The following is a 19,946-nucleotide window of genomic DNA, read 5'->3' on the forward strand; positions in this document are numbered from 1 at the left end:
GTAGTAGTATAACTACCGGTAAGTAGGTGGGTATTCGATAAAAAAGAAGGACTGGGCTGAAACTGTCGGCTCACGACCCTCCTAGTCTCAAAGCTCCGCAGCAATAACAAGCTGATCCTACTGGGTCCTAATCGCGCGGTCTGGGTGGATTTAGAGAACAAAAAAGGGCGTTTCCAGTCTTGCAAAACTCCTCCTATCGAGAAGCTTGGCGGGCGGTGATGAGGTCAATTGCTGGAACTGCGCCGGTTGATTGGCGGGTCTTGCAGATAGCTGACTCAGCTGGTTGTCACTTGCACGTGCGAATTGACTGGGGCTGGCAACTGGTCAAAGCAGAAATTAACTTCAAGCTGAGTTAGCACTGGTTAAGTACTAGTAGTAGCTAAGAGGACATATCAGCACTGACATTCATCTTCTGGTCCGGCTCTTATCATTGAGAGCCCCAGTGTCGGGGTGGGAACCTTTAGAGTAAGAAAAAAAAAATCTTTGTTGTTTAGTTGACTGGTAAAACTACTACAAATGTACAGTTTGAGGCTGTCTAAGCACTAGTTCGGCCGTGCCTTGGACCGGCACGCTCTCCACTTCTGCCTCCTATCCAATCATCGTCTACTATCAACAGTAGCCTCGACCTTGTTCGGCATCCAGATGGCCGTGATCCCCAGAACTATTGGCCCTCCAGATGTTTCAAGCGGCTTCGATGGAGTTCTGGCTGGTCAAATTTTTGCTCCCATGCTACTGGACTGGGGAAAGAGGGCCGCAGAGGGACGGAAAGAGCAAAACCGCAGCCAAAAGAGGGCATAGCCAAGAACAAACGGGCCAGGACCGAGATTCCGCCGGAAGTAGACTACGAGACAACCTCCACAATTCATCGCATGTTTCCCTTCTTTCTTCCCCATTGACACAGCGGTAGAGAAGATAGTCTAAACCTTCTCAGCCAATGCCATGGCTTATTCCCCGATTGATTGTCGGAACTCTGCCAGGATTTCCTGCCACTCCCCTGGCGAAGCACCAGAAAATCGCTCGATCTTCGTGAGAGCAGCCAAATCCTCTTCCATGCGAGCCGTGTTGGTGGTTCCATCCAACACCGTGGTATACCCTAGGCCCAAAACCAGACAGTAGAGGGCCGCCGCCGGGGAGAGCGCTGCCCGCTGGGCCAATGACTGCACGGCGTTCGAACGCACGAGATCAGGGTTCGCCGTCAACGTCCAGAAGCTCTGATAGACGATGTGCTGCTCCCGACAGAAGGCGCGCAGCGCGACATCATACTTCGTGTCGGCGTAGAACCGATTCTGCACCACCGAGGGCTTCACCTGCACTTGGGTAAACAACTCCTCCAGAACCGACAGGTCGGTGTTCGAGATCCCCAGGTTGCGAATGCGGTGCGGGACGTACGTCTCAAAGGTCCGCCAGGCCTCCAGCGTCTGCGCCATGGTGGGCAGTGGGGAATGGAGGATAAGCATATCAATGTACGCCTCATCCGCACTTTCCGGCGCCTCGGCCGGACGGAGATTATGCAGCGATGAACGAATCGAGGCATGGACCTGCTCAGTCACGGACGCCTTCGCATCGTAGGGCATATCCTTGGGGTCCTGGCCCCGGACGGAAGTGAATTTGGTCTGGACCTGAAACCTGGCTTAGCTACCGGAGGGTCATGCATCATGATGCAGTAAAGTATGCTTGTCCAGGAAATTGAGATTCCAAAGGGGTGTGATGACAGGACCTACATGGAGATCTTTGCGCTGGATGGCGCCATCGTTGAGGGCCCTGCGAATGCCCTCTCCGACCAGATCCTCCCGATAGTGTTTGGGTTGGGCAGCTGTATCCACGGCACGGAAGCCAGTGCTCAGCGCCTGGTGAACCAGATCCGTAGTCTGAGTTTTCTTCCATGCGGTCCCATATACCAGAGTCGGTATTATCGACGGAGGGGCGTTCTGGACCGGCCGAAGGACATGGTTTTCCCAGGACATCTTGCTTATCGCAGCGCGGGCCATTGAAAAGTGGGAAGTGGGAAGTGGGAAGCGTTTAGGAGATATCCGGATAGTGATAGGAATAGGATGTATGGAGTATACTAAGGATGTACTGCTAGCAAGTCACGCACGAGGTGGAAACATGGGACTTCAGACGGCAGGGATCTTATGATGTCGGGTATCATCCACATCTACTGGAATGGGACAAATTGGACCGAATGAGGGGTTGTTCGACGGCACATTCCGACGCGTTTATCATCCAAGGGGGGGGGGAAGCAACTGACCTCATGATGACCTAAGGTAGGTAGCATATCAGCTTTACTCTTTTGAGTGTGTATGGGAATTCATTTCCGGAAAGTATCCAACTACTATAGTAGGCCCCGTCTAGGACAAAAGGACGGTGGAGTAATCTAAGTGCTTTCATAGTTGACCCCATTCCACTACTCGAGTCCCGAATAGTGACCAAATCCCGAAAGCCGCCCGGCCCTTTTTCGTGATATTTGGTACATGTGTACATACAGTGTCCTTTTCTTTTTCATAGTCACACTCGAGTTATGGGCAGTTGTTGTCTTGACTGCCAATCTTCTTGCATACTATTTGAGATTGTAGGCAGCATAGTTTCTTCAACCTACAAATGAGTACTCTGACTGGCTTGTGGTTCGATTAACGTGTGACGCTATCTATATATAGCAAAGAGGCGGTGCAGGGCTTGTCAGGGACATCCCAGGTATGCATCTTCTCCAGAATCTTTCCTGCACCTCCGACGTTTCTCTACCCATACCCAAACTCACTGTTGCAACTGGCAATTGCTCTGTCTCTGTGCGGGATGCTTGGATGTGTACTGTAACGGAAATATCATCACATACCACCACACTGAATCCGCAAGAGTTCTACATTCTACCGAGTAACCAAGTCCAAGATTCAATATAAACACAACCACATCACTGATCCAAGCAGCATCTCTCATCCCAGATATTCACCCCTCCCAAAAACAATATGGCCCAGAATCAGCCGGGATGAACCTTGACTCCGCATGACATATGATAGCTGCCACCCCTCGCGACTGCAAAGCCAAAAAGCCAAGCCACCACTCCTCCCCCCCCCCCTCCAGCGAACGCCAACCTGCAGAACCATTCTCCGGACCACGATATCTCCAACCACTGCAAACCCACCAGGCAACCACGTTCTACGGGTTGTACATTGCGTTTTTCGAATGTTGATCGCCGCATCATCAGGGTCCTACTCCTGCGGCCTCCTCCCCTCCTCCCTTCTTGGCGACCCGCGAGGCTGAGCAAGGTCCCATCCAGATAGCAAGTTTCTGGTCTCGCTTGCCAAGTTCCTCGCTACGAGGGTTTCTGCGCACCGGATGAATGGAGGGGTGTTGGTCACTCAAGCGAACTCGACATCGGCAGTGCTCTCAGTGCTCCATCTACCCCCATGAGAGAAGGGGGGAGAAGCTGTAGCCTACGATCAAGAAATAGCGAAGAAGCAAATATAGAAACCTACACCCAAGGAGAATGAGGGGAAAGGCAAGCCTTTCGAGTAAAGTATAAAGATGGGCTCCATGGTCCCGGTCGATTAGAGTTCGATACCAGCAACAAAATCGCACTCAGGACACTTTCAACGACTCTCCTCATCTCCAGTTCCTCCTTCTGTCTGTGTGTCTCTCTCCATCGCATCTCGCACCTTTATCCACCAGCAAAACCAGAAACAAACCAAAATGCGCATCGCCCAGCTCCTAGCCCTCAGCGGCCTCATGCTCGCCACCTCCGTCACCGCCGGCGGGGAGCTCGACCGCAACGACGTCCCCAACGGCTGCTGGGAGCCGTGCGGGCCCGTCGTCAACATCTCGCACGCCTGCGACGCGAAGACCGACAACGACCGCGCCGAACTCCAGTGCGTCTGCCAGTGGGACCGCGCGGCCACGCTGATCCCGCTGTGCGAGGCTTGTATCGGGTATTACCGGACTCAGCAGCATCACGACGCCGACAACGACGACGACGACGATGACGACGATGATAATGATAATGACGATGATAACGACCTTCATGATAACGGTATGCATCACCCCTCCAAGAATCTCGAAAGCAGAGCACCCCGCAGCGGAGCATGACACTAATCCCATGGGGGGCTGGGAGGGACAGACGCATACGATATTCTAACTTCATGCTCCCTGTCAACCACCACCTGGAACCCGGCGGCTGCGACCTCGGTGCTGAGCGCGGTGAATGCGTCGGCGACGGGGAATGCGACTGGGACGGGGGTCACGGGTACGGCTGCTGCTTCTGCTACTGCTACTACTACTGCTGGTGCGACTGGGGGAGGACGGGATAGTGCTACTGGCTCCGGTGGTAGTAGTGGTGCAACGGATCGGGCGGATTCGGTTACGGCGACGGGCGCGGTCTCTGCTGAGGGGGCCCGAGTTACTGATAATGCGGCGCCGGGGGTCGTGGCGGCCGGGGGTCGTGGGGCTGCGTCTTTTGCGGCGGTTGTTGGGGTCGGGGTTCTTGTTTTGTTGTGAGGGTGAGTGAGTGGCTAGGTAAGAGTATTTGGATGGTGGTGGGGGATCAGTGGGGAGTGAGGCTTCTGGGGCTGAGGGTTTGGAGGCAGGAGAGGGATGGGAAGTGAGTGGGAGGGTTGAAGGGGATTGGTTGGTTAGATCTATGGATGAATGATGGACTATGAAAGTATGAGTGATGATTTTGGTAGATTGGATCTAATCTCATCTTGTCGGGTTGATGTTGTTTGGGTTTGAGAAGGGTTGTTGATGTGGTTTCGACTGCAGTTGTCAAGTTTTGAGAATGCTGCTGTCAGTTAGTCAATTGTTTCGATGAGTATGAACAAGATACTTCGGAGTCAGGTAATCTGGTGCTGGCAGTCTAGACGCGGTATTTGTTGAGTATCGATGCTCAGGGGCTCCAATTGGTAAAAGTTGGGCTGATAGAATAAGGTGACTGCTTCATGGCACTGGCCATGGTCATACAGCGAAGCAAGAGTAGTGAATTTGTCGACAGGTGCTAGGAGAAGGCCAATACTTGTCATGCGGAGGTGGTGAACTTATTCACGAATCACCCACACTAAGAAACGTTAAAAGCTCACCACAGAAGTATACAGGGCACAGAGCTGCCTCAAACATCAAATGAGATGCAATGATCGGACACCAGATCAGCGAACTTTCCATGCCACCTTCATCCTCATGTCGGAGCGAGTGTCGATGGGGCCAGATAAGAACTCCCAGGACTGGGGTAGCAGATAGTCCAAGGATGAACACGCCAGCAACCTTCCTCGATCGAAACCTACACCTACACCACACCAGCAGCGATGACCACTCTGCGGTAGTTACAATGGAGTGCTGCCCTTCCTAGACACCACACTACACAAAGACACCATCAAATATGAGAGATCTCCCCCAACCTCCACACCACGTCCCGAAAGAACATGGGCAATCGAACCCAGCACTTCACCTCGGGACTTCACTCCACCACGCCATGAGATCTATCCAACACCAAGCAATCGAAACGGAAAAAAAAGCAAAGCGTGTAGATATCACCAAGGTAAGCCCTACCCAACACTCACCGTAGACAGCGACCAAAAGACCGCACTCACGGGCTGAACGCTCTCTCTCTCCCTTCCGAAATCACCACGGGAACAACCGAAATGACATGTGCTGACAGGAGGGGAGGAATAGTAAACAAACCTCCCAGTCCACGGGGTCTTTTCTGTTCGCTCCTGGCGGACGGAACAACGGAACGGAGGTCCAGTAAGGGCCCCATTCAACTCCGTAGCATGCTGCATGGGTGATGTGACTGAGGCCGGATCAGGAAAAAGGTATCTGACCTTTCATATGTACTGCACGTACGTACAGTTCATGTACGGATTCCTCCGTACAAGACCAGTGACTTCTCTTTGCATGTGTGTATGTATGTGAGTGTGTGTTGTTGTGGTGGGAAGGCGATGGGGGTCTGCAGCCCTTGCTTGGGCGAGGTCGGTCTGTTCCTTGGGCCTTGGGTAGCCTCGAGAGTGACAGGTTGGTGGTTCAGTCGGAACGGGGGCGAGTGAAGTTGCTGTGAGAATGCTGTTTCGTTTCGAAGGGAGGGGAGGGGGGAGAGGAAGGGTGAAAGGGGAAAAAGGAGCGACTTATATGTCACTGGTATGGATGTGTTCTTTGTTGGGCAGGTTTCTCTGTGTGTATGCACCGTCTGAGCATATTGGTAGGTGTTCTCTGCCCGTCTCTTCTTGGGAAGAGGGGAGGGGGATATCTCACTCAAGTGGCGACTGGCGCGAGGTCAAAATGATGGATCAGGTGGCTTACATGCTGCATTGCATTAGCTCCATCCTGCACAGACCAAAACAAAAAATATGAAGAGTATGGCGATTAAGAACAGAACAAGAAAAATCACAAAAGCAACGAAAGGGAAATGTCATCATCGTTTCAATGATCTGTAAATGGATTCCCTCACAGGGTGATCATCGAGCCCTCTTTCTGGCGTCGTTGGGTAACCAGATCTGCAGCCCGCAACACATTTGCTGGCATTGCGAGCCCTACTCGACAAAGACATCAGGGAGAAAGTGAAATGTTTCAGGTGAATGACATAAGTCGCAATCATGACTTCGGCGAGCAACAGCAAGAAAGTGGGCACGGTCAACACAATGCACCCGTCTACTTGTCCTTCCAACCAGTCAACGGATGTTGCGAGATGATGATCTTCACCTCCCATTACCGTGTGTAAGGCAGAGATTGGCCTTGACGGGATATACGAGGCGCAGTCCCATGCGCTTGCTTTTTCGTCTCGATTGCATCATGTTATTTCCACAGCCACGAGGGCTGATGTCTTGCTTCGAGGTACTTGAGCTATGCGCTGGTAGCAAGTGCTGCGTGGGTGCGAGAAGCCCTGTGGCCACGAGGGTTTGGCCAGAAAAAGGGTCGAAGAGCTAGAAAAAAAGACAAGAGGAACTTAGGCGATTGATCGTAGCTATCCACTATTGAAATGGAAAGAAGAGGTTCTCAATAGTAGAAACTCGACAGGTTAGTAGGGGGAGGGCGGATTATCCTGTGTAGATATGACTATCCTCGGATCAACTCACCTAGCCAGTTTGATTCCTTCTGCACCCCGCGCGTACGACAGCATGGTCCTCCATAACGAAGCACATTCGGGCATCGCCCTGCTGGCATTGCACTTTCTCTGCACGCTTGTTGATACTGCCAAGTCGCATTCGAGTTTACGAAAGCGATTGGATTGCCGGAACTGGCTTGCCCCCCTATCTCTGCTGCCGCGGAGGCTAATGGCAGTCAGTCCCATAGTAACAATTATTAATCCGATGCAGCTTCCAATCAGCGATGACGATGAATCACTAGTAGGACCATAGTGTCTGAGAGACTCCATTCCAATTTCCTCCATTGGGTAGGGGAAACCGGCCTTCGGTGGACTGGGAATAGACTAAGAATATTCTATGGAAGCGCTTGCGAGTTTAGCTCACTTCGGGATCGCCCATAGAAGCTCCCCGGCGAGCTACGCCACGGGACTGGCCCTGTCTTCATGAATAAATCACCCTGAGGATTGATGACCCTCAAGGTAAGTGCCGAAACAGGATGTGTGGTGGATTTAGTGAACGCTTCGCCGATGGGACTCTACTAGTAAGAGACGGAGACTGCCTTTCTAGTGCTCGCCTAGCGAGGGCTTCCCCCCCCCTCCCCCGTTCTCTCTCTTTCCAGCTTAATCGGGACAAATGCCAGCCCAGTCAATTGCGGGCCACTGCATGACAATGGGGAGGATTACAGTTAGTCGAGGATCCCGTGCGCTGCTGTTGCTGCTGCTATTGCTGTTTCGAGAATGGAAAACAGGCAAGCGGGAAATCTGACATCTCCGCTTAACAGGTTCTGGTGACACTCTAGCGGGTTCTAGCTTCGGAGTGTTAAATCCCAAACCGCCAGAAAATTGGACCATTCCCCATAACGAGCCAGAATTCGGGGACTTGCGGATCCCTATGGCGTGTGTGTGTGCACTGTATGGGTGTGCTTTTGTGGCCTCGCCCTTTCGGATCCTATCGCCAGGTTTCCGTTGGACCGTCAATGTGCGGGAGCCGATGGGATCATTCCAGATCCGCCTTTTTTTTTTTGGTCATGGAACCTGCTGACCGGACCATGAGAATTTGATTGCTATACCCAGAAGTCCATGTGCAAGTCGCACTCCCATCGAGAGGCTGGAACAATGAGCTGGCGGAGATGGTTCGTTGCGCATGTCAGTTTGCACAGTACTCCATCTCAGGGGAGACTCCTCCGGACTCCGGAACCCCGTAGACACTTGCGTGTCATGTAGACGAGGCAGTAAAATTTGCTTCGGCGGTGGAAAGCGATAATAATAGCACGGAAGATAATAATAACAGCGATAGTGTCTTGTTCGGAATTCTATTAGACGGATGCAGGGTAAATAGAGTCGTATGGAGTACCGCTCATCAGGGGCCGGGCTTAATCTCGATTGACAGGTAGGATTTCGGGACTCGCTCCTCGCTAGTTGCTCCTGCGTCCAAATGCATTGCCGGAGGCTAATTGATCCCGGCCAGCTATGTTCTCGTTCACAGATTTTCTAATGGTGTTGGGATTTCGTTCGTCGAGCATGACCGCTTGTCTTCATGACGAAGCTCATTGACAACGGAGGTGAAGGAGGGACCAAGCTGGCAAAGCTTGTGTGGAGAATTTCCCTCCCTTTTTTTGACTTTTGAATTTGATTGCTGTTTTTCCAAGAAGTATTGAAGCTATAGGGCATGTGTTTACCCACCGAGAGGCGGATCCCGAATCCACCGTACCTAGTCTAGCTAGGTACGGCGTTAGGGAGCAATAGGGACGCGTCGAACCGCTTGTACTTCCAGTTTCCCCGAGTACAAACCGTCCAAGAAGGAAAAATTTCGGGACCATCGATGGGAATTGCCTCATGGAATGAAGTGATCTGTGAGAGTTAGGTTTAAGGCAGCAGAATGGGCAGCGATTCATTGCTGATGCTTCCCTCTCGTCCTGTTCCCTCCAACAGAAATCTCCGATAGCGAAAGAAGGGAACGATCTTCGGACCAATGCGTCATATCTAATGACAGAATCCAATTCGGGTTGACGCCGCCTCTCGATGGGAAAATAATCTCCTATACCCAAGGAAGCTAAAGAAGGCACCAAGAGTGGCTCAGAGTGGAAGGTTGAAGGAGGAGGGGGCGAGGGGGGGGGGGGGGGGTACGAGGCGGGGTGCTGTGTTCTCAAGCCGGTCCATCAGGGACATCCGGACACGATGCCAGGCTGAAACACACACATCGACAGGAGAACAGACCAGATGGCGACAATCGCTTGACTACGCAGCAGGGGTAACCGGGAGATGACGCGGTGAGAAGCATGGCCATGGGGAAATCATTAGTTCTTTCCTCAGGGGGGAAGTTAAGAGAACAAAGAGAAGGTTTCAAAAACAGTCGTTGTGGCGAGAACGATGATTAAATGTATGCATAATCTTGATGAAGGCAGCAGGACATTTCCTGTCATCGTCCCTAGGGTGATTCGACATGCTTTGCTCTTCACCTTCTTTGCTTTCTGTGTGTGTCTGTCTTTTCCTTCAAACACCGTTAATAGGGGGGCGTTGTTCAGGGGCAGCCAGTCAATCTGGCAATTACAGCGGTAACAATACTCAAAGGCAGGTCAATAACGAAAAAGGATGGATGCATGAATCAACCATCATGAGTCATTCAGCAATTCCGATCAAACCGAGTAAATCCCAAACCTCCGATAGAGTGTATCTGGTACCTGAATCTCCAGACGTTCAGGAGGTTCATGCGACAGAAACGGCTCTTCCGTAATTTGGTGGTGGCCATACCTTTCAAGTTACAATAGTTAACTTAACTTACCTAGTTTACCCAGTGAGTTTAGTCAGGTTGTCCGTAGCTAGGCTAGTCCCGGAAGGACGGTACTGTACGGAGAACTAGCCTCTCTATACCCTCTCTGTACGGAGTACACTTCCCCAATTTTATTTCTCCTAAAAGTCCATTAGTATTCTTAGAGTCCTGAGAATCCTACAGTAGATGTGAGGTACTTAAGTACTTGGTCTGTTCCTGAGAGTTTCGATAGATCTCGTCCGCCTATTTCTGTATACGCATCCAACCAATACTGATTGATTCTCTGAGTGCCAACCACCACAACAGCCCTCCTCAACTTCCGTAAGTGATTGTGATTCCTTTGATTTGCCGTTGATCATATGTATATGTTATACACATATATATAATTTGCTTTTTTTTTCCCTTCCTGGCCCCAGTTCTCCCATCTCCATGGTCTAGCATCAATCTTGCAGACAGCCCCGATTCTGGATTTGCGCCTGCATTGCTCAACCACCAATCATCGTTGCTTGCCTCTTTTGGGCGAAGCCTCAGATTTCAATTCCCATTATAATCTGCCTCCGTTTCCCAACGTTTCCTGAACAATCACTTCTCTGCCTTTGCCACCTTGAACGAGGTCTGCAGAAGTCAGAAGGACGAAGGAAGGCAAACGAAGTCGAGAAAGGCCGACGGACATCACCCACCAAGCAAGAGACGATTGTATCGAGTGACCTCATTCGGTGATATCAGAGTTCTCCATCTCGCTCCCATCCAGCCTCCCCTTCGGCTTCGTTCCAAACTTACACCTTCATCCTCAAAAACAAATACACACAGACAAAAGAGAAAGAGACACAACAAGGGCCAGAGAGCTAGAAAAGAGGGACAAAAGAAACGAGAGACCCATCTCGATTGCCAGGACTGGAGTAGTGCAACGAGAAAAGGCAAAGCAAGACCACGACCACACAAGTCTAGCGAGCTTTCTGTCCACTCACTGCATCCACTGGATACCCTCGATCTTCCCCGTCTCTTCGTCCCGTCCCTCAAGGTTGGCATTCATTGGCAGTTCAACTGCGGGAATCCCTTCGTCCCATTCGTTGTGTCTCTTCACTTTCGTTTCCCTTGAAGTTTCCCATTCTCTCCTGCCTGCGCCTTGCCTTACCTATTCATCTATCTATTCAGTCGACTGTGCCTGGGTGATCACCTTCTTCCGGACCACATTTTGAATTTCTCCGTGGTTGATTGATTGATTGATTGTGAGCAAACTCTCCTTGTCCCAAGCTTTTTTTTTTCTATTCCATGTGCTCGAGTCTGTTTTGATTTGATTTGATTTGATTATATCATTGCATTATCTTCCTGTGAGAGTGATTACATACACCAGCCCACCCACATTTCCAAACCAACTGGTTCACGGAAGAAGGGTCAGAGAAGAGAGAGAAAGAAGAAAAGAGACAAGAGACAAGAGACAAGAGACAAAAGACAGAGATCAAGGCTAAAACTAAGCGGTCGCCCGGCTTCTCTGCGTGCCGTTTGGCGTGCGTGCTTTGCTCTTGCTTTTGCTGCTTTGTTCTGTTCTCTGCTGCTTCAATTATTACACTTTGCTTTCCCTCAGTCTCCCCCCCCTTCCGACCCTGTCCTTTCTTCCCTTTTTCTCTCCTCCTGCCGGACCACCTCCTGCTACTTGCTCGTTCTCTTTTCTTTTCCTATTCTCCCTCCTCCCCTCCTCCCCTCACCACCACCCACCCACCACCTCCTTCTCCCTCTTCTCCACTATTCCGGGCCTCGTCTTCACATCGGCCTTCCGCACACACCAGGTCGGATTCCTGGTGTCTCTCCGACCTTCAACACCCACCACCACCACTACCACTACATCCTCCACCCCTCCCCCCCACTCACCCAAGTAGTGGCAATTTCTCTTCCCTTTCTTTTCTTTTCCTCTTTCTCTTATTCACTTGTTTGTTATTATCCTCATCATCGTCACTGTCTTTTTTTTTTTTTTTTAACATTATTTCCTATTTTCTCCCTGCCCCTTCCTCTGATCTCCATTCCATTCTCCCTTCCTGCCCGTTTCTAATATCCCTAGGGAAGTGGGAAGAAAAAAAAGTTCCTGAAACCGATTAACGCCTGAGGATTCATACGGCCATTGATGACCCTTTCGTCACGAGACAATTAGTTCGCCTGCGATTTAGCCTCCTCTTCGCTTCCTCGCATTCCCCCTCCTTTTTCACTCTCAACAGTCGCCGTCTTAGGTCATCCGCTTCTCGTTGGTGGTTGATCTTATCTTCGACCGTTACCCTCCGAATTTCGAAATTCCGCACGACTCGATCATCATCCGTGACTTAGTGTCGTTGGGGGATTTATCTGTTGCTGGTCCTAGCGCCTTGTCGGTCGCTCCTATGTTTGAATAGTTCCTTCCGAATTTCGGCTTATCATTGAACGAATCGTTGTGTGGTGGATCTCAGTGCCCACATTCCTCGGGTTGGTTGTTTCTTGGGAATTTACAATCTCTCCGTCGCCATGAGTTATCAACAAGCTCAGGAAATGTATCATGACAATTCTTCGGCGCGTTCCCCTGGTTCCCAGCGTCACCAGCAACCTCTGCACCGCCAGCCGTCGCGACAATTTGACGCGTACGGCCCCATGCCAGTGAATCTGTATGAGGACTCAATGGCTCGCTACGATTCTGGCCGGCTGGAGCGCCTGAACTCCTCGTTGCATAACAACACCTATGCCTACGACCTGGCGGGCTCTCAGACGTGGAATCCCAATGGTTTCGCCAACGCCCAAGCACTGGGAGGCATCCGATCCGCATCGGCCAGCTTGAAGACTACCTCGCGCACCGGTCGAGCTGGTTTGCCAACTGTATGTTCCGCTCGCCCCTGACTGGTTTACCGTTATTTTGCGCCCGCTAACTCCGTTCTCATAGACGTGGCTCGATCAGCAGCCGGGCATCCCGAGTGGCTTTTCCAACCTTGGCCCCGGTCCTCTCCAGGGTAACGCGATGCGCCAGGAACCGACGGGCCCTTCGGAGGCAGATGATGAGCTGATTCCAACGGCCATTGTCATCAAGAACATTCCATTCGCAGTCAAGAAGGAGCAATTGGTTCAGCTCATGACTGAGCTTAACCTGCCACTTCCCTATGCGTTCAATTACCATTTCGACAACGGTGTCTTTCGAGGACTGGCTTTCGCCAATTTCACTTCCGCAGAGGAGACTGCGACCGTCATCGAGGTTCTGAACCATTTCGAGCTGCAGGGTCGGAAATTGCGGGTTGAATATAAGAAAATGCTCCCTCTCCAGGAGCGCGAGCGGATTGAGCGTGAGAAGCGCGAGCGCCGTGGCCAGTTGGAAGAGCAGCACCGTCCTATGGCGACCTCGCAGCTGCAGACTCAGAGCTCCATGTCCTCTCTCACCTCCCACCTTCCCGCGACCTCTCCGTCGCCCGTGTCGCAGCGGGGTCAGAAGCTGGGTAAGATGCTTCCTCATGATCTCGCGCTGTTTGTGTATCGCTAACGATTCTCATCTGTCCACAGACGTCGACTTGAATGACAGCACAACCCTGTCGTATTACTCGCAACTGCTGCTGTTTAAGGAGGATACTGCCCGCGACTCCATGGTGTTCCCGGCCAACCTTTCGCCTATCCAGCGCCGTACGGTCCACACTCTTGCCCACAACATGGGGCTTGGGCATGCGTCCCGTGGGTCGGGAGAGCAGCGGCAGGTCCAAGTTTTCAAGGTTGCACCCGGTACTAATGTGAGCCCGCCCATGTCGTCTATCCCTGCCCCAGTGCAGCCGGTCGAAACGGCACGTCGGGGACTTAACCGCGCGGCCACCATTGATTTCAGTGAGTCTCGGGGCGACGGACCCACCCCTTTCAACACCCTGCGCGGACAGCCATCTGGCTTCCTTGGAGTCTTGGACTCCCCCGGCAACTTCGGGAACACACAGAACCTACGGGCGGCGAAATCGTTTGCCGACTTGCGCTCGTACACGCCCTCGCCCGTGCCCTCTTCTGCGAGCTTCCCTGCCGCCTTGCAGTCCAATGGCGCACGCCTTCAGCACTACGACGGCACCGCCAGCGGCACGTCCAACACTCCTACCCTGACGTCCGCTCCGTCCGGCTCCTCTCTCGGCATGCAGCGTGACGACAGCCTGTTGGTGAACAGTCTGAGCAGTCTTTCTTTGGGAACTGGGATTGGAGGGCCTAACGCGAGCCCGCGGAGATTGAGGGGTATGTTTTCTTGGGAGCAGCCGGAAAGTCAGCCCTCCAGCGCTGGTCCCATTGGTAGTAACCGATCCATCGGAGTTGGATTTGACGGACAGTCACAGGAGCGCATGCCCATTAGACAGCCGCGAGGCCCGATGCCCGAGAAAGGTCCAGGATTTCGACGCCCGACCGGACACCAAACGCGTGGGAGTGATGAGTTGCGCACCAGCTCCGGAGTGGAAATTATTGTGGAGTAAAATCTATTGATGGGAGACGAAGACGACGAAACTTGTTAGATTGCTTTGCCGCAAGATGCATACGACTCTTATATCACGAGGCCTGATCCTGTTCTGCGATTATTGGCTTACGATTCGATGAGGGATGACGAGATGACACTCTACCGAGAGAACCACAAAAGAATATTTCTCTGATCTAGCCAAGTTTAGACGTTATTTTTGGGGCAGCCCAGCAGGCACGCTGTTTGAACGGACTCTTTATGTTTTCTCCTTGCTGCGCGGAAAAAATCACATCAGAAAAAAGAAATCTCTGAACTTTTTGAGACGCGGGCGCCTTGCATGCAGAATCATCACTATCTATTCAGATCTCATGACCCTGAAGCTCGATCAAGTTGGGTCGGCGGAAAGCAAGATAAAATCTGATTTCATTTTCGAGGGAAAGAAGACTACGAAGGACGACCACAGAAAAGAAAAAGAACTCCGATGTCTGTTAAATTGGCAAGAGAGATGATGACCTACCAGCATTTGCATCTTCACTATTTATTTCTTTCTTGTTTGTTTACCTGTTTGTATATGGGGCGATCTGCATCAATTAATGTTTTTTCTCTCTCTCTCTTTTTTTTTATCCTTTTCTCCCCTTTCATTCGCTCTTCATGCCGATCTTTGTTCTCGACTCCTTCTTATACAAGTCTAGGCAATCGTGTGGTGTGGCTGGACCTCATTGGGCCGGTCTCTCTCACAAGACTGCATTTGCATCTGCGTTGCGCCTGGTGCCTGGACCGTTCCCTTTTGGCCGGGCTCTCATATCTGAGGGCTCGTCCGTGCACTTGTAATCCAGTCACTATCGTTTGATGAATCTTATCGCATGGACATCTCCGAGAAGAGGGCGCATTGTTGGGACGGAAAGCCTAAATCCTGGTGCATGCAGTGGTTTCCAGTTTTCGGTGGGAGAGAGAAGAACGGTTCGGAACGGGTGCTTGCATTCTGCTGGCTGCTGAAGAGTTTCTGCTTAGCCGTTGCCTTGTGTTTTGAGGCCAGGGCAACAGTCTCAAACGATGGGTGGATGGGTTTGTTTTTCTTTTTTTCCCTTAAATATGTCGACATGAACTTTGTACGTGTACTGTGTATCAGCTATTGAGCTTTTTTCTTTCTCTTTTCTCCGTCTCTTCTTACTACTAGACTGTCGAGTACTGAGGTGTAATGTATTGATTGCCTATTGATTCTCGGGGTCGCTTGTCTGTTTGAAGCTATCGTTTTCTCACTCCCGGGTGTACTCGATTTCACCAATGTGTTAATTGTTAAGAGGTAAGATCTGGGGAATTGAAAGGGCTTTGCGGACTTGTAGGATACGTACAACCTGTATAGTTCCAGAGCATTCAGCGCCTGATAGGTAAAGAAACTTCATTAGACTGACTACCTGTAGTCACACCATTTGCTCTCTCCCTCTCTGTATCCGGATCCCGGTGTTGAGTGAGATGTTTGCTGTGGAGTAGCAATGATGGTGTTCTGCGCTGTCCCGTGCTGCGTGCTGCGTGCTGCTTACTCGGGTAGATTGAAAAGATTAGAGTGATATATTTTCTGCCCAGAACCAACCTACCAGACTCGACGCTCCCGGATCCGCGTTTGTTTCTTTCGTCGTTCATCATCGGGGCAACAGGCTTGTGAATTACCTTCCATTGTCCCTGCCAATCTATTGATTAGGGTTATCCATACGTAATACAGTTGAGTGGCACGCAGTAATGCTCGTGTATAGTATGCCATAGATAGATCTGTTTACTGTAAGAATTGGCCTTTGAAGAGGTTTGGGCTTTTATGCCTTGATCTACTGTCAATCACTCTCAAGCACACCGCTCTCTCCAAGAATAGTCCGCCTGTTCTACAATTCTAACCAAAAGTCAATCTGTTTTATCATGTGACAAGGGAGGAGATATCCGAATCAGTCTCGTCAAGTGCCATCAGCACAAACAACACCATTTCATAGTAGATTATAAGGAGACATGGAGAAAAATAGATAGACACGTCAGCAGCAGCAACACGAGAAGAATAGAAAATAAATAAAACCGACTGCCGAGATATTCCCTTTTTCCCATTACAGCGCCCTGGATAGAAATGAAAACAAGAAGTTTAAGTGGAGACAAGGATAGAAAAAAACTGTCGGGGGATAAGCACATGAAAAAAAGCAGAAAGAGACAAACAGAGCTAAAGAAACATTTCGAACGGGTAACGTGCCGGGGGAGGTTAAGAAAACGTGCCCGTTGTATCCACTCCTGGAGACCTTCGGATCATGTTGGCCAAGGGCCAAGGGCGAGGTGAAGACTCAAGGCATAGAAAAACGGGCCTAATTCCCCCCCGGGTTTGAATTCATCATTATCGAAACGCCGTTTGTTCGTCGGGTATCCGGTCCGCCGTTAAGAGGGTTTAAGCGTCAGTCTTGCTTTTCTTCTTCTGTTCGACCTTCAGCAGTAGTGCGCGGTTGATGCGTGGCAGAACACCACCGAAGGCAATCGTAGCACGGATGAGAGTATCCAGTTCCTCGTCTCCACGGATCGCGAGCTGCAAGTGACGGGGCGTGATACGCTTGACCTTCAGATCCTTGGCGGCGTTTCCGGCAAGTTCGAGGACTTCGGCAGTCAAGTATTCGAGGACGGCAGTGACATAGACAGCAGCTGTGAGCGGTATTTGTCAGCAAATTTTTGAAGGAGAAGGGAGATGTTAGCAGCAGTGAAGAGGACACTGTGCGACAGATGGACATACCCTTGGCACCAACGCGCATCTTGTTCTGTGTGTTGTTCTTCAAGAAACGCTTAACACGTCCACAAGGGAACTTAACAACTAAATGTCAGTTTACGGATCCAAAGCAAGAGCAACAGATGAATGCATGTTGGGTTCAAAAGTCAGACTCGAGGGAGGGATTCGAAGGCGCGGATGATCGGGTCTCTTGCTTCGAACGGGAGCAGCCAGCGCGCTTGTGAGCCATGAAATGCACAAGCGACCATCTGAGTCAGAGAGCAGACCAAGTATAGCCAACCGTCAGGAAGACAGTATGCGTGAGGGGCAAAGGGGAAAAATTCCCATTACAGCTGCCCCATCCACGCGTTCCCGCGACTTGCCGATTGACGCCGTGACCGACGCCACTCCCAGGAGGAAGGAAGAAAGAGACTGGAATTACGGACCTGCAGACCGGCCTTTGCGCTGTGAGACTTCTGGCTCTTCCCCGCAGAGTCCTTGGAGCCACCCTTTCCACCGATGGACTTTCCCTTTCCGCCAGGCATCGTGAATAGTTTTGAGCGGTGGGACCGGAAGGATCAAAATGTCGCGTCAATCGAGGATTAGAAGGGGTGGAGTGCGATGGTGGATGTTGTAGCGATCCGATGCACCTCAAGCACGCGCGTTGTTGATGGTTGAAGGAGTCAGAAATGTCAAAGCCATCCTGGTCGCTAAAGACGGGCGTCGAACGTGGAGCGACGCTAGTCCCGATTGAGGAACCTGCTCAGCTGCCTACCACGGAGAGGTCTCGATCAGCATAGAGTATGCCAGTCGGCTGGCCTCACCAGAGAGCATAGTTTTGGTTGCCGTTGTAAATTCTGAAGAGTCTTTGCAGAAGCACGAGGTAAGGCTCGATCTGCAATCAGCAACCAAACAGACAGTCTGGGGGGAGGTTAGTCATTGAAGTGTCTATACCACCGCTTGGTCGAGTCATTCAAGTCTTGATGCAGCGATGGTCCAAGGCACCACTTTTGTCAGGAAACGCCATTGCACTCAATAGCTTCTCTCCAGGTTGCTCTTCATGTCGAAGAGTCTCGGGCTGCATCAAATGGTGCAGGGTGGAGGTTTCTTGACTGTATGTAGAGAGGCAGTTGAGGTTGGTAGGAGAGTGTGCAGAGCATGATGGTCGCTGGACTGGTTACATAATCAGAACAGGTGATCTCTAAGTGCGCTTGCCAGCCAGGTGGGCTAGCTTGATGCCTTAAGATTAAGGCTACAACAGCTCTGCTTATCGCTGACGTTATCTGGGTCGCGTGTGGCATAGATAGCGCTATACCGATAGTGGCGAATCTTGGCCACGTGACACTACGCTATCAGGACAGCTGGCACACTTTCCCGGGGCTCCAGTTCCGCAGTTTGGGAAGTTTCTGTCCTTGCACGCGTGTCTCCATCTTTGTTTCACCCCATCGCGCACTGCTCCTCATCATCAAAGGGTCCCCTTAGGCCTCCAGCACTGCCGCTCAATCCGTCAAGATGGTGTCCCCTCAAGTGTGAGTTCTTTCGAAGCCTTCCTCACCAGAGTCGAGGCAAAAAATCATTGTCGCCTCCCGAAAATGGCATCGCTGACAGCCTCATTCTTTGTCGCAGTACGAACCTCGCCATCATCGTGGTGATGATGCAGCTAGCCAAGAAGGTCCCCTTCGAGAACCCCGATGTCCTCCTTCTTGTTCGTTGCATGTACATCTTGTCCAACGTGATCATCCTGGGTCTCTACTTGTATACTCAGGCCAAGATCAACAAAAAGAATGGTATGTCTGGAGTGGCCGGAATGAGGATCAACATTCACTAACGAATCCCCAGACTTGACTACGCTCAAGTATGTCGAGCCTGCCCCCATGGGTAGCAACGAGGAGCCTCGCCCGGTGACTACCACCAACGCTGAGTACGACAAGGGACAGCTGCGCCAGCTGATCCGTGGACAACTCATGGGTGTCGGCATGATGGGTGTGATGCACCTCTACTTCAAGTACACCAACCCCCTCTTGATCCAGTCGATCATCCCTCTCAAGAGTGCCTTTGAATCCAACCTGGTCAAGATTCACATCTTCGGCAAGCCTGCTACCGGTGACCTTCAGCGCCCTTTCAAGTCTGGCAACAGCTTCATGAACCAGGGCCAGGTCAAGACCGACAAGGCTTCGGTCGAGAGCGCCGAGAAGAACTGGCGGGGTGGTGTCAAGGAGGAGTAGATTGAGAGGCCTTGGGTAACAGATGCGCGATAGATCGCACATGTTTTGTACCTCTTGTATTTTATAGATGCCTTGCCATTGGAGCGGAGTCGAGTCGAGCTGCGTTGCTGCTGCTTTGCTTTGTTCTTCACTTTTAATGATAGTGCCGATGGGTTTACGATATTCTTCTCTTTTCCCTCTTACTCGTAGTCAAGTTATTGGTAAATTCTTTGGTGAGCAGGCTAACCTACCGCCTGTTCATGAATTTCTCGGCATGTATCTGCTTCAACTTTCTAGGCAGACGCCTTCATCATCGAGTCATATGATTGACGAAGTGGCGATAGAGTCGATGATTACTTTGCTGACTATGACCGAAGTGCCCTCAATTCTTCTCGAGTAAGATGCTATTTCTATTTGCAAACCGAGCGAAATAATGCCGCAGATCCGTAAACCTGTCCTCTGCAGCTGGGATGGCGGTAACAACGGATTTGGACGTGCTCATATGTGGAGTCAGATCCCGATAATAGAAGCGAAGGGGGTTCCTCAGTTCGCTTTGACTGCCGGACTATCCGCCTGCCTGAGGCCTTACTCCGGATCCAGGGCACCAGAAATTCGCCTCCGGAGGCTGATTCTGTATTTCTAATCCTTTGATTTGTAGGTCATGCTATGCTTCCATTGATGACTCGAAGACTGTGTGTCATCATTGCTGCTGCTGCTGCTCGAACTGTTGAGCGTCACGGTTTCTTTCTTTCTATTGCAATTGGACATTG

At 51.2% G+C, this 19,946-nt stretch overlaps 6 protein-coding genes across 6 annotated transcripts; 4 read left to right on the top strand and 2 right to left on the bottom strand.

Moving 5' to 3' along the window:
• Nucleotides 1-467: 467 nt before the first annotated feature.
• Nucleotides 468-2,322, bottom strand: BO86DRAFT_345700 (putative aldo-keto reductase (AKR)). The gene is made up of 2 exons (XM_025669222.1): nt 1,722-2,322; nt 468-1,619 (listed from the first exon to the last, which is right to left on the bottom strand). The coding sequence occupies exons 1-2, from the start codon at nt 1,986-1,988 to the stop codon at nt 945-947; spliced, it is 942 nt and encodes a 313-aa protein (XP_025524181.1). The 5' UTR covers nt 1,989-2,322; the 3' UTR covers nt 468-944.
• Nucleotides 2,323-3,684: 1,362 nt separating this feature from the next.
• Nucleotides 3,685-4,485, top strand: BO86DRAFT_321222 (putative GPI anchored protein; the record flags this gene model as incomplete). The annotated part of the gene is made up of 3 exons (XM_025668335.1): nt 3,685-4,021; nt 4,103-4,234; nt 4,289-4,485. 3 exons carry the CDS (start codon nt 3,685-3,687, stop codon nt 4,483-4,485), a joined length of 666 nt encoding a protein of 221 aa, XP_025524182.1.
• Nucleotides 4,486-12,317: 7,832 nt separating this feature from the next.
• BO86DRAFT_402970 (putative R3H domain protein) lies at nt 12,318-14,266 on the top strand (the record flags this gene model as incomplete). Its single annotated transcript, XM_025673901.1, has 3 exons — nt 12,318-12,662; nt 12,727-13,270; nt 13,335-14,266. The coding sequence occupies 3 exons, from the start codon at nt 12,318-12,320 to the stop codon at nt 14,264-14,266; spliced, it is 1,821 nt and encodes a 606-aa protein (XP_025524183.1).
• A 2,344-nt stretch (nt 14,267-16,610) lies between these two features.
• On the bottom strand, nt 16,611-17,121 carry htz1 (histone H2AZ). Its single transcript, XM_025666698.1, has 2 exons — nt 17,000-17,121; nt 16,611-16,911 (listed from the first exon to the last, which is right to left on the bottom strand). Exons 1-2 carry the CDS (start codon nt 17,016-17,018, stop codon nt 16,664-16,666), a joined length of 267 nt encoding a protein of 88 aa, XP_025524184.1. The 5' UTR covers nt 17,019-17,121; the 3' UTR covers nt 16,611-16,663.
• BO86DRAFT_391969 (uncharacterized protein) lies at nt 16,860-17,538 on the top strand. Its single transcript, XM_025672710.1, has 2 exons — nt 16,860-16,911; nt 17,000-17,538. The coding sequence occupies exon 2, from the start codon at nt 17,226-17,228 to the stop codon at nt 17,520-17,522; it is 297 nt and encodes a 98-aa protein (XP_025524185.1). The 5' UTR covers nt 16,860-16,911; nt 17,000-17,225; the 3' UTR covers nt 17,523-17,538.
• An 829-nt stretch (nt 17,539-18,367) lies between these two features.
• BO86DRAFT_391970 (PHO88 family protein) lies at nt 18,368-19,366 on the top strand. Its single transcript, XM_025672711.1, has 3 exons — nt 18,368-18,501; nt 18,599-18,759; nt 18,812-19,366. The coding sequence occupies exons 1-3, from the start codon at nt 18,485-18,487 to the stop codon at nt 19,195-19,197; spliced, it is 564 nt and encodes a 187-aa protein (XP_025524186.1). The 5' UTR covers nt 18,368-18,484; the 3' UTR covers nt 19,198-19,366.
• The last annotated feature ends 580 nt before the right edge of the window (nt 19,367-19,946 follow it).

This window comes from Aspergillus japonicus, assembly GCF_003184785.1.
Source record: "Aspergillus japonicus CBS 114.51 unplaced genomic scaffold BO86scaffold_60, whole genome shotgun sequence".
NCBI classification, from domain to species: domain Eukaryota; kingdom Fungi; phylum Ascomycota; class Eurotiomycetes; order Eurotiales; family Aspergillaceae; genus Aspergillus; species Aspergillus japonicus.

Coding starts and splice junctions, on each gene's coding strand:
- BO86DRAFT_345700 (XM_025669222.1), bottom strand. CDS start 1,988: ATGGCCCGCGCTGCGATAAGCAAGATGTCCTGGGAAAACCATGTCCTT. Junction 1,620..1,721: donor TCCAGCGCAAAGATCTCCAT/GTAGGTCCTGTC, acceptor GCCAGGTTTCAG/GTCCAGACCAAATTCACTTC.
- BO86DRAFT_391969 (XM_025672710.1), top strand. CDS start 17,226: ATGCACAAGCGACCATCTGAGTCAGAGAGCAGACCAAGTATAGCCAAC.
- BO86DRAFT_391970 (XM_025672711.1), top strand. Junction 18,760..18,811: donor CAAGATCAACAAAAAGAATG/GTATGTCTGGAG, acceptor ACGAATCCCCAG/ACTTGACTACGCTCAAGTAT.